The 16,524-nt window shown below is 32.5% G+C and overlaps 1 protein-coding gene across 4 annotated transcripts; it reads left to right on the top strand.

Moving 5' to 3' along the window:
- Positions 1–12,751: 12,751 nt before the first annotated feature.
- On the top strand, positions 12,752–16,030 carry LOC112750722 (F-box/kelch-repeat protein At3g23880-like). Of its 4 annotated transcripts, none has more exons than XM_025799541.3 (2): positions 12,752–13,440; positions 14,638–16,030. In XM_025799541.3, the coding sequence occupies exon 2, from the start codon at positions 14,654–14,656 to the stop codon at positions 15,845–15,847; it is 1,194 nt and encodes a 397-aa protein (XP_025655326.1). In that variant the 5' UTR covers positions 12,752–13,440; positions 14,638–14,653; the 3' UTR covers positions 15,848–16,030. The 4 variants fall into 4 exon arrangements, with proteins under 4 accessions (XP_025655326.1, XP_025655327.1, XP_025655328.1 ...); XM_025799542.3 differs by having other exon boundaries at positions 12,796–13,440; positions 14,674–16,030; XM_025799543.3 differs by having other exon boundaries at positions 12,809–14,015; positions 14,674–16,030.
- The last annotated feature ends 494 nt before the right edge of the window (positions 16,031–16,524 follow it).

Below are 16,524 nucleotides of genomic sequence, written 5' to 3'. Positions count from 1 at the left end.
TCCTTTGGGCATGCTTTGTTTAAATCAGTGAAGTCGACGCACATGCACCACTTACCGTTTTGTTTTCTTACCATTACCACATTGGCTAACCAGGTGGTGAATCTAATCTCTTTGATAAATTCGGCGTTGATGAGCTTTTGTGTTTCTTCTAGTGACGCTCTCTTTTTCTCTTCGTCGAGTTTTCGTTTCTTCTGCTGCACTGGTCGGACTGCCAAGTTTATTGCTAGTTTATGACTGATAATCTGTGGGTCGATGCCGGACATGTCTGATGGTGTCCATACGAAAAGGTCGGCATGTTCTTGCAGGAAGGTTGTTATGGCATGTAACTCAGATGTGTTGATTGAGGTACCTACATATGTAAATTTGTTAGGGTCATTATTGAAATACACTTTTTGTAGGTCATCAGAGGGTTTTGGGCGCTCGAGAAAATCAGCTCTTGGGTCCAGGTCGGCTAGTGTGTGTTCCTTTTGTTTGAGGTTGACATTGTTGACTTGTTGCGTTGAGCGGTTTTGGAATTTCATGCTGATGTTGTAACATTGTCGTGCCTCTTTATAATCTCCATGGATTGTTACAACCTGGTCGTCCTGCAGTGGAAACTTTACATAGAGATGAACTGTAGACACAATGGCGCCGAACTTATTCAAAAAAGGTCGGCCGAGAATAAGGTTATATGGGCTGAAACAATCGACTACTAAATATTGAATATCATTAGTTTTTGAAAGAGGGTGCTCACCCAGTGTGGTTTGTAACCACATTGATCCGAGTATTGGAACTCGTTCTCCTGAGAAGCCGACCAAGTCTCCTCCTGTGGACTGTAGCATGTTGTCGCTGAGCTTCATCCTTTGAAATGTGGAGTAAAACAGAACATTGGCGCTGCTCCCGGGATCCAAGAGTACTTTTTTCACTAATAGATCCCCTAGCTGAAGGGTGATTACCACAGGGTCGTCCAAATTTTGTATTTTGGAGTTGAAGTCGGCATGTGTGAAAGTGACTTCTGGTTGTGGATTAGTGATTGCTACATCTTGGTGCGGTCCGTTTACCGAGCATATTGCTCTGAACGATCTTTTCCTTGCCGAGTTTGAGTATCCTCCACTTGCGTATCCTCCTGAAATACAATTGATTATACCTCGTGGTCTTTCATATTGGCTTGAAGATGCCTTCTCTTTTCCTCGGTGTTGTTCAGAGAGGTCGCTTGTTGTAGAGCTAGGGCCGCGTTTTTGGATGTGACCACCAATGTATTTGTCTAGGTGTCCTTGTCTTGCTAGTCGTTCCAAAAGATCTTTGGCGACCACACAATCATCGGTATTGTGGCCGTGTTTCTGGTGGAAAGCGCAGTACTTCAATTTGTCCACGTTCTTTGCATCTTGGTACGTGCCGGCCTTTCTCGGTGGCTTGATTAGTTTTGAGTTCAAGATCTCTTTGATTATGTCTTCTCTCTTAGTGTTAAACTGCGTATAAGAATCAAATCGAGGTGTTAGTTTAAAACTTTTCTTAATTGTTGAGTTCTTATCTTCTTCGCGAAAGTGTGACTTGTCAGACTTCCGAGCTTGTCTGAGCTCCTCGATATCAATTTGTCCTTTTGCTTTCTCCTGAAATTCTGCTAGAGTCTTCGGTTTTGCTACTGCGATCATCTCCTGGAACTTTCAGGGTCGGAGACCGCTTTTAATTGCATGCAGATGGACCTCGGGGTGGAGGTCTGGTATGCTGATCGCGACCTTGGTAAAGCGGGTCATGTAGTCCTTTAAGCTTTCGTTTGGTCCTTGCTTGATAGTGTTCAAGTAATCGGAATCGTGCAAGTATATTGCGGATCCGGCGAAATGCTCTTCAAATAACTTCGCCAACTGGTGAAAACGCGAAATGGAACCTGCAGGCAAAGCACACAACCAATCAAGTGCAGGGCCGTCTAAATAATTCGGAAAACAACGACATAAAACTGTATCTGATGCACCATTGACGATCATTATTGATCGGAATTTCTTTAGAAACTTCCTCAGGTCTCCGAGTCCATCATAAGGCGTGAGGGTCAGCGGCAGAGTGAACCTCTTCGGCAGTTCGAAGTTCATTACTTCTTCTGTGAAGGGGCCTACAGGGTCGTCGGACTCTTCTTTTTCATCTTCGGGCTGCTGCTCCTCGCGTCGAGCGGTTTCTAAAACATGAGTCGGTTGGGATTGATGTTCCTCATCTTCTGCCTACTGGCGATGAGCATCGTTGTGCTCGATCCGAGCATGATTTAGTTCAGCAATTTGGGCAGCCATTATTTGGTTCTCGTCAACCATTCGTTGATTAGCTTGTTGTAGCTCAGCTACCATTCGTATGAGTTCGGACAGTGAAGGAGGCGGTGCGTCAGCCATGGATGCAGATGGAGGTGATGGGACCAAAAGAAAAAATATGATTTCCTCGGTCCCACGGTGGGCGCCAATTGATCTTGCCTGGGAAATAGATCGGCTTCAACTCCTCGAGATCAGCCGAGCTATGTGCTGCAAGGCTTGAACGTTCGTCTCTCAGAATTCGAGTTCCTTATGTTCGTTGTAGGTGTGGGAGCACGAGCAATACAAAGGGGGGTGGAGTGTACCTGCAAAGGCACTCCAATGCTTAAGTCGGTATGGTGTTAAGTTCAGAATTGTCCTTCAAAAAGATACTTTACCTTTCCTTTATAGATATTTCTTCGTCCGTTACATTCTGGGTGATAAATTGTCGGTTTCTGTGATGATTGATTTCGTAACCGACTTTATCATACCGTTTGAGACGTCGGTTATGATAAGAGTATTGATGTCACCGAGTTATAGCTCATAAGGGCCGAGCAATAACGACAAATGACGAGTTATGGTGGCTGCCAGTAACGGTTATGAGGCCGAGTTATAGCTCGTATTTATGGTGACCATATCAATAATAAAATAAAAACGAAAAGCATGAAATAATATTGTGTATATTTAAGTTAATTTTAATCTTTTTTAATAACCAGATTTATGATAATGTAACTCATAAACAATGACAGTTAATACGAATTGGATATGTTTTGAGTATGCTATACATTTTATAATTTTGTACGAAACAATATTAATTTTAATTTATATATTTATTATTGGGTATTAAAAATAAAAAGTATTTGTATTGTTAGCATTTTTCAAATTTTCCTTAACTCTGACCGTGATTAGGCCTAAAAAATCACCTACCTTGTTGAAAATAAATGTAATTCAATCAATTTTCATATGATAGTGCTATATATTCACATAATTATAGGAGAATTAACTTTAGTGAGATAACAATATGGTATTTAGTTACCACATGAGTATTTTTATATATAAAATTATCAATCAATTATGTATGACTTCTGATGAAAATAATATATTTAACATGGATATTATTTGTTAGGTAAGAGATAACAGATTGACAAAAAATTAATTACAATGGGTATATTCATTTTAAAAAATATTTTTTTATGTAATTCGTATAATTTTGCGTGGCTATCTATATATAGAAGGCCAGAAGATCATGATTATCTAACAAAATTAATTTTATTTATTGCATTCAATTTGAGTAAGTAAAAAATAATCTTATTTTAATTTAGTCCTTAATTCACATGATCTAAATTTAGCTCGATATATATGATTTGATTTGATTTAATTATTAGTAAAAAATATCTCAAAAACCTATTTTATTCATAAATTTATTATTTTAATAATTAAACAAATAAATTAAAAAATACTAACAAAGCATTAAAAGAAATAAATTAAAAAATACTACCAAATCAAATTCATATAAATTATGTGATATTTAAATATCTAATCAAATTAATTAGTTGATATAGTTAATTTATCATAATAAATTATATTTAGTGAGTTAAAAGAAACAAATCGATAAACACTCTCATAAGCATGTCACGTCAACTCCATCATTAAGTGCGAAAACCTGATTTTTATATAAATAGAATATATAATAAATAGAATATATGAGAATATGATACGTGAATTGTGATATATTTTAATTATAAAATTGGTATTATATAATAGATTTTTTCTGAATCCTTATTGCTTATTCGTTGCTAATTTTTACATCATTACTTAATAATTTCTGCCTATAAAACTATCAACTACCTAATATTATGATTTAATTAATAAAAATGATGACATTAATATTTTTTATAAGTCTTGTTATTATTTATAGTTAGAAAATAGCCATAAATAAATTTATTTTCTTAATAAATGTTAATTTTGTTGTCAAATTCTATACTACCTCTAAAATTTTAACGTAATTGAGTCTAATTTTTACATTTTGAAATAAATTTACTCAAAAAATTAATATATAAATCACATTATTATTACAAAATTATTTTTTCAACATAATTAGTGGTGCTTATTTGAACCATTAAATTTAGCTTCTAATGATATTAAAGTCAACCTATTTATTATCTTGTGCCTTCAAAGAATTTACACGACTGATATAAAAATATAACAATTGAAAAGAATTCATTACAATGGGTATATTCATTTTAACAAATATTCTTCTATCTAATACTATAAAAAAATACATTGGCTACTTTGAATTACTACAGGTCAACTTCCATCCACAGTAGTAGAATACCCAAATTGAGATATATTCATCAAACAAACAATCAATAAAATACTTTGAATTTCTCATTTTGGATACATTTATATATAAAGAAAATTATACATATAGAAAAAAAAAAAGAAGAAAAAAAGAGTTGAAATAGTAAGAACGATAAAAATATAGTAAACCAGACAACTATGATTATCTAACAAAATTAATTTGTATTTATTGCACTCAACTTGAATAAGTAAGAAATTATCTTATTTTAATTTAGTGCTTAATTCACATGATTTAAATTTAGCTTAATATATTTGATTTGATTTGATTTAATTTTTAGTTGAAAATATCTTAGTTGCCTATTTTATTCATAGGTTTATTATTTTAATGACTAATAAATTAATCAAATTAATTTATTAGTACACATAATAAATTTGGTTTAATAAATTAAAAAATACTAACAAAATATTAAAATAAGTAAATTAGAAAATACTACCAAATTAAATTGATATAAATTATAATAAATTATATGATATTTAAATATCTAATCAAATCAATTAGTTGATATAATTAGTTTATCGTAATAACTTGTATTTAATGAGTTAAAAAAATAAATCAAAAAACACTCTCAAAAGTATGTCACATCAGCTCCATCATTAAGTGTCAAAAATCCGATTTTTATATAATATAATAGATAAATGTGTGTATGCATGTATCTATATAATAATGAATTTTATTCTTTGAAATTTGCAAAATGGATAGTTGCGACATGAACTCCATGTACGTGAAGTCACCAGCAGCCATTTTTTGTGCAATTTCTTTTTCTTTTTATTTGAAAGGTGAGTTCATAAATCTGCCACACAAAATTATTAATTAACAAATATTAATTGAAAGATAAATTTAATAATTTTATAATTAATTATTTTAATAATATTTAATCATCATCAATTTAATTTTAGAATTTTTCAAACGCATCAATATAAAATAAAAAATAAATAATTTTTTTTATATTTTGAATAACTGATACAAAAAAGTGGATATTCAAATTAATTAAATAATAAAAAATTCTTAAAAAAGCGGATCAAAAACTGAATTTTAGAGACAAGTAGAAAATTTCAAATAATAAAATTATATCTAATTAGAAGATTCGTTTATATAGAAACTAAGCTATTAAATTAAAAAACTTTTATATCTAACTTCTTCTTTTTTTTTTTGGTAAAATAAATTAAAAAACCTTTAATTTAGAATTACATAATAAATTCATGCATTTACTCACCCATACACAACTGTATAAATTTCTATATTCTACCACATGGCTTTTTTTAATACTCACTTGGGTTAAATTTATGTTTTGAATATGGATGCGCATGGAGACTAAGGATGTGTTTGCCAAACACGTTAAAGAGAATAAAAGTGTGTTGAAGTTCTTTGAACGCTATATTTTAATGTTTGACAACCACTTTTTTCCTTTAAACGCAGAAGTGATTTTGCATACTAAAAGCGCGTTTACTGGAAGCAAAAAAATTGTTGCTTCTGCCTTCACTTTAACGTGTGTTAACCTTTGATGATCGTTATTAGTTTTTTCCAAATTTCAAATTTGTTTCAACTCATTTTAAATATTATCAAATTTTTTTTCAATTTTTAGTACTTTTTTTATATTTTGATTTTTTTTATTAAATTTGTTATTGTAATTCTGTTATAATATGAATTATTGATCTTGTTAAAAATGACAAATTAAATAAAAAATTGATCATACATAATAATAGAATCATAAGTAATAAAATTTTACAGTTCAAAATAATACTAAATAAAAGAATATTGAGAATACTAAAAGAATTATAGAATTTTTTTTGTTTAACATTGTAAAATTTATTATTGTAATTTTTGTTCACTATTTATTATTCTAATTTGTTATAATATGTATTATTGTTCCTATTAAAAATGATAAATTAAATAAAAAATTAATGATAAATAATAATATAAATATATTTGGTAAAAAGTTAGAATCATAAACAACAAATAAAATAAGATTATTGAAAATACTCATAAAGAGTATTAAAATATATTATTTTATATGTTATTTTTAATTTAATAAATAAATATTAATTTTTATTATAATAGTAAAAAATTATAACAAATCAAAATAGAATTTTATAAAAAATACTATATAAAAATATACTAAAAAGAGTATAAAAAAAAGATTAAATATACTAAAAAATAATATTATAATTTAATATTATACTTTTTTAATAATTAATTAATTATCTATCTAAAAGTGATTTTAACTAATATTATCTAAACATTTTCATTTTATCAAAATCAATTTTAATATAGAATTGCCAAACATAAATTATGTTGACACAAACTCACTTTTATCCAAAATCAATTTTATAAAATCACTTTCATTCAAACTCCAATTTGACCAACTCTAATCCAAACACACACTAACAAATTTACCATTTATCCCAAGTTTCATCTACAGAGGCACTAACTTCTTCAACACCGTTTTTACTTTTCAACTTTTCATTATCTTTTTTTTGTGAAGGCCTATGAGGCCCAATAAAAACAAGCATCCACCACACCACAGAGTGAACTATCAACTCGGTCTTGTTCATTTTTTTAAAATGACAACGTTGTTCATTTTTTTGGAATAACTCCTCAATATAAAATCGATCTGCTTCAATTTCTATCTTCTATTTCTGTGACACAAAGTCTTTGTGAGTATTTTTCTGTCAATTCTAAACAAAAAATGTTGACGTGTCAAGTTTAAAAATGAACCAAAACTTAATTATCTCTAAATTCAAATTAATTAGGAGTTTATTTGTCTTTATTTTTTAAACAATATCCTTTTCAAATTATTTTTTTATTCACTATATTAATATTTTTTCAATAAATTATTGAATATATGGTATAATAAGTATAAACTAATTAATAAATTATTCAAATTAAAAAATATTATTTATTATAAAACTAAATAAATAATTCTCAAATCTAATTTTTAAATACATAAATAATAAATATTAAAATATGATTAATTCATTAATAATAATAATCTTATGATATATTATTAGTATTATGATTTAGATAATTTTTATAATAAAGTGAAAACTAATAAACACATTATTTGATATATAGTAAAATTTTTTGTATAATAACAAATTTAATTTTTATTTTTTAAAATTAAATTAATAATTCTATTTAATATCTTGATACTAAAATATATTATGAATATGCTACTAATATTAAATGAAATAATATATATATATATATATATATATATATATATATATACTAAATTAAAATCGTACTATTCGATTACCTTACCATGATGAAATAGAAAGACCAAAATTAGTGGATAATTGTATATTAATAATGATTAATTGATATACAAATCATTTTGGTAGGTCAATTTTTAATAACTATCTAATGACAAAAAGATATAGTTGAGTGGAAGTGCATTGCACATCCACATCAGCACTCTTTTTTGTTTCTTTGTTCTTTATATATATATATATATATATATATATATATATATATATAAAAGAGCCAAAGACTTAAAAAAACCAAAAAAAAAAAAAAACTACACAAGATCACATATTTTTAAGATGTACAAGTACTCCCATTATACTTCTACTAGTAACTGAACCACCTTAATGAAACATAAAAAATACGGATTCTTCATTAAAATAATATTTTACTACTTTTGTTTAAACCACATTTAGATTCACGTACGTACTTAATCCACCTTAACAGTCAAGTTTGTGTCTAAAATCACTAAATCATTTAATCCTTCAACAACCATTTAGTTACTATTGTGCTTTTAACGAAATGAATTTCCTAAAGTCAACAATCACAACTCACATGTAAATCAAATTCTCTTAAAAGCATATATTTCTTTCTGGGAGATGGTCTTTAAATGCGCATTTCTTAAGCAAGTAAAAACATAAAAATTTAAATATTTACTATTGTGTATAAAAGATACTTGTTTTTGTGTCCAACACTAATTGAGTAATACAAACCAGAACCAATCATAAAAACCTGTATACAGTTAATCATAAACAGATGAAATAAATTAAACTGATTAGCTAAACCAGCATTGATTATTTGTAATTAACCATTAAAAGCAAGCGTCATGATCATCATCATCATAACATGAATTTCTTTCTCTGCAGCAACTGCTACCACCTCGGCTTCATTTAGCAACTCATGGTGTCTATCTTCAATTTTACCTGCTACTTTGCTAACTACAAATCCATTCCCATGTAATAAATGTTCAAAGTTTGAAGATATTCTTTTTCTGGTTCTATTATCACTAACACAAATATATTGCAAATATATCACTATTTTTGTATAATAATAATATTTTTTATTTGGTTTTGTGAGATTTTTTATGTTTTATGGATATTTTGACGTCAAAATCGGTTTTGAGAAAAAAAAAGTCTAATTAAATAAGTTTGCTTGAAAAGGGATAGTTTAGAGAGTTTAAAATATAAAGAAATTAAAATTTCACAAAGGGTAATGGCTAGGTAACCGATGATTATTTTGAATAATATGAACAACAGATGTTTAATTCACTGGGTGTGCGGATGGTTATTTTAATATTAAAATTTAGATGGACAATTTAAAAGTGTAATATGTTTTTACTTTATTGGGCCCATTATCTACATTGTTCACAAAAATCATAGTCTACTTATAGTTTTTCTTTCACAAAATAAAACATTTAATGATTATATAAAAACAATGACATATTGATAATATGCTTTAAGATTGGTGAGTGAAGCAGAACAGCACAATAAATTGGAGAGAATTGAGAGAAGAAATTAAATGGAATTGATGAATAAACTCAATCTAAAGTGAAAGATCTCAAATGAAACTAGCTGATACACGTGGCTTATATAGCAGAAAACTACAACTAACTTAGCCTCTAACTAACTGATCCTACGTGGCAAGTAACAATAACTAACTCTACAACTATCATCTACTTAATTTAGTCACGCCAACCATGCATGCATGAGCTGAACTTGGCTGCATGAGGTTGCACCATTATTTGCTGTGAGCTTCTCTTAAAACAAACACCAAAATCCGATAGAGAATATTATCCTCTGCTTCAAGTTACAGTAAGTTTCCCACAACTCCACAAGCATGGTTCACAAATAGTTTCCTACAATCTATGAAACAAGTAAAATTCAAGAGTCAATGGAGTTATAAGGATATGACTCTACACATTCATAATATTTCTGTTAGAAAGGGTAAGAGAGAGCAGTAAAAAAAAGGTTTATGTGTATTCAAGTTGTGTGGAATGATACAATACAGAAATGTATTTATAGGTGCTAAAAGAATTGAAATAATAAAGACGTAATATGGAAAGGTATTTATAGGAAGACCTTCATTTGCAAAAAACTGCATACTTGGGAGGTTAAGAACTGTCAATTCTTGAAGGCCAACAAGAGCATTAACCGGTTCTGGTAGTGAATTAAGCTTGTTGCAATATGACACCCAAAAACGTCTAAGCTTAGGAGTTGGCAATCCAAGATGAGGAAATGATTCAAGTTCGGTGACATTCTAGAATGTAGAAACCTTGAAGAAATGTGAGACACTGGGGTGCATCTTCTTCTTCTGAAATTGAAAATGATTTCAGATTCTTACATTCTATAAAGTAGAGCTACTTGTGCACAGGGAGAGAGCCTAAGGGAAATGATTGAAATGAAGGAGAACAAGATCCATAAAATTCAGGACCAATAGTCTTCACTGAGATAATATCAAATATGATGAGTTCTTTAAGATTATGAAGCTGTCCAACAGGTGGTAGTAACAAACAATAGTGACAACTTCGGATGCACAAATACACCATGTTTGCAAATGAGGAATCACCTAACCAGTTTCGGAAACCAGGTTCCACCATAGAATTTGATAGTTAGTTTCTTCAAGTTTGTTGAAGGCTGCAGGTGCTCCAATACAAGATGTTGGGACTCTTGAGCAGTGCAGCTATCCCATTCTAATGATAGATCTTCAATTTGTTCTTTCTTCTTCATATTGGCTTGTGAAGCATCACAGGGGTTAACAATGTTTTGTAGCTTTGAAATGCAGAGCTTCCCCTGCAAATTGGGAAATTTTTGCAATTCTCCCACCTTCAATCCATTTTGCTGTCTGCTAACAACAAACCCGGATAAAGTTTGGAGATTAAAAGGAATTAAATTTATTGAAATAGTCATACCAACTTATGTTGTATGACAAATGTGAAATGTGGAACTTCGTTCGGATTTTCAAGTGCCTTTTGATCCTCATACCTGACACAATAAGCGGATAAAACCATTGCAGCTAAATCATTGATGAGGTCATGCATTTCAAAGCGTTTCCCATCCATGGACTGTCGACGAATTAGTGACTTTGATACTAGTTCATCAAAGTATTCGTCACCAACTTCTTCCAGGATTTTCTTAGTTTTTGACACATGTACTAGCCTTCTGCGATCCATAGCCGAACTACCATCTCTTTTTCTAAGACTGAGTTCTTTGGAAAAATTGAACAATAAGCAAAGCAACGTTTCAAAGGAGCCGGAAGGAAATGATAGCTTAGTAGCAGAGCAGGTTGCACATTCAAATTTGGCAGATCCCAAATGTTACTTTCAAGTACCTTACTCCAATCATTTTTCGACAATTTGATGCGAAGAAGACCCCCAATGCAACTGCAGCTAAAGGCAAACCATCACATTTTTTCACAATTTCTCTTCCAAGTCCTTCTAGGTTGGACCTTTCACTGGAATTATTTGCTCCAAATGCGTGTTCAGCAAGTAAAGACCAACAATCTTCACTATCAAGAGATGTCAAATGGAAGATAGGAAAGGTTTGCATAGCAGAGTACTCAAGTTATCAGTATTTGTTGTTTTTGAGGTAACCGATTCAAGCACAGTCTTAGTGACCCTGAAAACATCAAAATCCTTTGAAACACATGCCCATGCTTTTAAATCAAACTTGTCTTTAACTTCATCATCATTGTATAGGAGTTTAGCAAGGGTTGTTTTCCCAATCCCTCCCATGCCAACAATCGCAATCACTCCTATTTTATTGTCACTTGCACCAACATCTTCTGACACCAAATACTCTCTAAGTTTCTTTCTCTCATCATGCCTTGCCAAACACTGTTGAAAACACTTTCTTTCAGTTGAAGGATGTGTATTTGCTGTGCAAAGTGCTCTAGTCTTTCAAATAATCATTTAGAACAGCTTGAACACTCAGCAATTTCATCTTCATCTTTCCAAGAAGTGAAACATTAAGCTTCCTTCTCCTAAAGAAGTCCAAGAACTCATTGGAAATGATCTTATCCAACAACGCCTGAACAGAAGCAGAGAGTAATGCCCCTCCCTCAATAGCAGCAGCTTTATTTTCTTTGGTTTAAATAAGACCCTACAGTTACCAGTAAATAACAGTATTAGTTTACAAGAGTAGTGTGTAAATAAAGATTAATAGCACACAATTTCTCCCAAACAAGTTTCTTAGTATTTGATGGATTTACAATTATACTTTAATCAGTTAATGATGATTATTCTTAAGTAAATGAGGACCAAAATGTGGTTTATTGATTCTATTAGCAGATGTTATTACAGTTTCCCCCTCTAATTTTGGACCTCACTAATTAAAGAAGAAAGAGAGAGAGAGAGACAACTGAATTCTTACTTTAGAAGTAGAATTTAGTAAACCAAATGATATGATTAGAAGCAACTAGCAGCAAAGCTTCTCTCAACTAAGATACTTCATTTTCTTCATTTCCAGCTGCTTTTTCTTTAATGAGAAGTAACTCAAAACTCAAAGTCAAAGTCAACTTTAACAAAAAAATCAATAAACTAATTATTATTATTATTATTATTATTATACAAAAAGATATTTATTTCAACAAATTAAAAGTATGTACTTTGTATTTTTAAGAGAAAATGACACTTCTTTTTCTATGAAATGTCTAAAAAACATCCCTTCTCCTCAATTTACGAAACTTAAAATTAAGAAAATAAATAAAGAAGTTCGTTGCTGAGAAAAGAAAGTTGTTCTGCAATGCCATAAACAACTTAGAAAATGAAATTACTTTCACAACCCTACATATTAATAAAATTCCAAAAAATGTGTGCGCGATCACAAATTTTTCGTTTTCAGAAACGAGGTTAATAATTTCCACTAACCACAACAATAACAGGACACATGTCATCTCTTTAGCCACCATAGCCATCTTAAAACCTAGCCAACTTATAATGCCAAAACTACCTTGCAATTGCATTTACATTCTTCGTTGTATTTTGAGCAAATGTTCTGAAAATCGGATCAGACTGGCCGATCAAACTGACAAAAAAATGTTTTGGTCCAATGTGTAAAACCGTCCAAACAAAAGCCGTTTGAGAATTGTTGAACCGGCCGGTTTACAGAAAACAACGTCGTTTTCCTTCCTTGAAAGGGAAAAGGAGATTGCTGTTTGCACTTTGCACGCGTTATCGCCCCTTCTCCAGCTCCTTCCTTCAGCAAATTGCCCTAGCCTCCACCAACTGTTGTCGCCGTCTGTCGGAGTGAGAGACTGCTGCCGCCGTCCGTCGCACTCAAGAACTTACGTCTTCGTGCTCTCGGGCCTCCCGCCGGATCCGCGTCGTGTGCTCGTATCTCGCCTCTCTCCTCTGTGCTCGGCTGCTCGCGCCTCCCTCCGCCAGTGAGTGCTCGAGCTGTGGGTGTTGGTTGCTGCTCGTCGTCCGTGATTGTCTCTGCTCGATTCTGGCTCCCAGTCTCACTCGAGTCTCGTCTCAGTCACTGGCATCTCGTGGTTCGTCTGTCTCGTCGCCAGCGGCAGAAGCAACTCGTGGGTTTGTCTCTTGCTTCGTCGCCTTCCGTGGGGTGGTCGCCGACTCGCCGTCGACCGTTGGTGAGTCCCTGCACCATCGCTTCCCTGTTCTCTCTTTTCCAGATTTCCCTTCTCCCTGTATTTTTTGCATGTTGCTGAATTGGTAATCAATAAATTTGCCTTGTTGCTGTAAATCGGGACTTTACTAGGATTTGTTAAATTTGTTACTGTAACTTGAATTTGTTGCTGAATTTGTTGCTTCCCAGTCACAGAATCAGAACAGAATGCTCAGTCAATGCTTGATTGATTGGCTTTGCTCAGTGATTGTATTTGATGATAAATTTTAAATTGTTAACTTTTAAATTTTAAATTTGCACTGCCTATGTTACTGATTCACTGTTCCTTCAGTGCTTTTTGTTGTTGTTAATCATTGTGATGAGCTTTGTTAAAATTTGCACATTACTGATTCACTGTTCCTTCAGTGCTTTTTGTTGTTAATCATTGTGTTGAGCTTTGTTAAAATTTGCACTGCCTATGTTACTGATTCACGAATTCATCCCTCTCGTCATCATCGTCGGCATGAACTCCGAACCAAAACCCCAACTCTCTGGATAAAATTGAACGAAAGCTGATTGGGACTTTTTCTTCTACTTAAGGTATGAATCAGAATGATGAGGCCAAGTTGTGAATACACAAGTGTCAACGGACTATAATATATATCGAGTTTGTGACATTAGAAGGGTGTAATAATAACAATAATCGAGTCATGTTATTTGAATAGTGAGGTTTAACATTTAAACTCTCAGCTTCTCAGCCCTGTTTGATTCTTCATCTCAGGCAATTGAATCGAATCAACCAGGCCTTCCTTTTCTTTTTCTTTTTCTTTTAGTTGATTCTTAATTTTTCTAATATATGTAGCTTTTTGAATCAAGTAGATCAGATTATGTAGTTTTTTTTATTTGGGATATTTTCAGAGACGCATTAAAAGAGCTATTTTGTTATGATGTTTGCTATAATAATATTCACATGTTGTGTATGCTTGTGATTGTTCGGTGTTTACATTTTCTTTCCAAGTCACTTGTTGTGGTTGTTCGTTGAGTTAAGGCTTTGTATTTGTGTGTGAGAATGTGATAATGTTGAATGTTGTTGCATCTAATAGGAGTTCTTGGAGTACTCTCATCTTTGGTCCTTTATAATTTATTTATTATTTTATTCTAAAACGGTTTTTTCGGTTGAATTATTGGTTGGACCGGTTGGACCAATGAACTAATAAACTAGTGACTAAAGTGGTTTGATGACCGGTCCGATTTTCAGAACCTTTTTTGAGGGCATGGACATGGCGCCTCAACACCCAACAGCGGCGCTCCTCTCTTGTGAACTGGTGATGGAGATCCTCTCTTGGGTTCCTGCAAAGCCTCTCACGCGCCTGAAGCTTGTGTGCAAGTCATGGAACTCCATCATCTCCCACCCTCACTTCGTCAAACTTCACCTTCACCGATCACCCAAAAATGCCATCCTCCTCTTTACGCGAACACCAGCGCTCACCCTCAACGAAACCCTCGACGAAAAAGTAAAACAGGGCTTAGTGTTTAGTAGCGTTGAATCTTTCATCCAAAATCCTCCATCCACTCTTGATGCTCAAGAGAATCGCCACTCTCTACACGGACAAGACTGGGTTTCTGGTTCATGCAACGGCTTGGTTTGTGTGGCCCATATTCTTGACCACCCCAACAACGATATTAGCGATATCTGGTTCCGTTTATTGAACCCTCTCACAGGGTTTATTTCAGAAAACTCACCGTGCTTACGTGTCAATGTGCATAATGCTTTTGGGTTTGGGTATGATGAGTCAAGTGACAGTTACAAGGTAGTGACTCTCATTCGGGATTCTTCTGGAACAGTAACTGCGCAAGTTTATAGGTTCGGTGGCAGTTCTTGGAAGACGATTAACAGTTTCCCTGCTTTTCCGTTTTGTGTTGAAGATAATGGCCACTTCATCGGTGGCACTCTTAATTGGCTAGGTCTCCGTAACCCGCATGGAGGTCATTATGATTGGGATGCTGTTACACTTGATATGTTAATGATTGTTTCTTTTGACCTGAAATCGGATACACATAAACAGATTCTTCTTCCAAAGGGTATTGATGAGATCCCTGGTGAAGAGCCAACTCTGGGAGTTTGGGGAAATAGCCTGTATCTTCTTCATGATTACAAGAAAACTCATTTTATTGCATGGCAAATGAAGGAGTTTGGAGATGAAAATTCTTGGACTCAATTGCTAAAGATTAGTTTTCACCATCTTGGTGTTGAAAGGGTATCACCAGAGTTTATATTTGAGAATGGAAATATCTTCATGTTGATGAGGCATCGTTTTGAGTTAGTTTTTTATGACCGAAGAGATCATAGTGTTAAACGCTTTAAGATCTTTTCCAACAATGATTACGTCAATGCATTTGATTATGTTGAGAGCTTGGTTCAGCCTTGTTAAAATTCGGTTCCTATTCAAAGTTTTGCTTCTGCAGCTTTTTGTTCTGTCAGCAAAGTTCAGGTCATTGTGATTATTTTGGGTGTTTCCTTACTTTGGCTACTTCTTGTTGGATCCAAATTTGTAGACAGATCACTTTTATTTTGACTGCAAACTTTATATATACAAGTGCATAAAATTCTAACATCCTTATCATGACTATTTGTTGCATAAGTTTATTCATTTTTGCTAATTGTTGGATGAAGTTTACAGACAAATGAAGTTGCGTTGATTTTTTCATTAGTAAGAATCTAGAACATGATTTTCTGGAGTGAAGAATGATTTTTGCCACCATCTCATTGTACAAGTAATGAATTTTTCACTTTCTTTATTTAGTTATTGGTTACTTTATCTTTTCTTGATGGCAAGCTGAAATCTTTTTTATAGTAGTCATGGGATGGGATTGTACTAATAGGAATGAATAATATAAGGATGGAAATAAATTATGACATCCTATTACCCTGCCAAAAGTACCCTATGTATGCCCTATCTATGATGTAGATGCTCTATTTATGATGCATATACCTTCATTAATTTTTTCCGTGGAAATTATGTGACTATGTGAAGGTGGTTTTGATCCTGTGTATCTCCATTTCCAATAGTGTTGGAACCAAAAAATTTACGTGTCAGAGTATTGTTTT

Source organism: Arachis hypogaea, chromosome 15 (assembly GCF_003086295.3).
Source record: "Arachis hypogaea cultivar Tifrunner chromosome 15, arahy.Tifrunner.gnm2.J5K5, whole genome shotgun sequence".
Lineage (NCBI taxonomy): Eukaryota > Viridiplantae > Streptophyta > Magnoliopsida > Fabales > Fabaceae > Arachis > Arachis hypogaea.
Note: the sequence above shows the minus strand (reverse complement) of the source record. Positions and strands in the feature narration are given on the sequence as shown.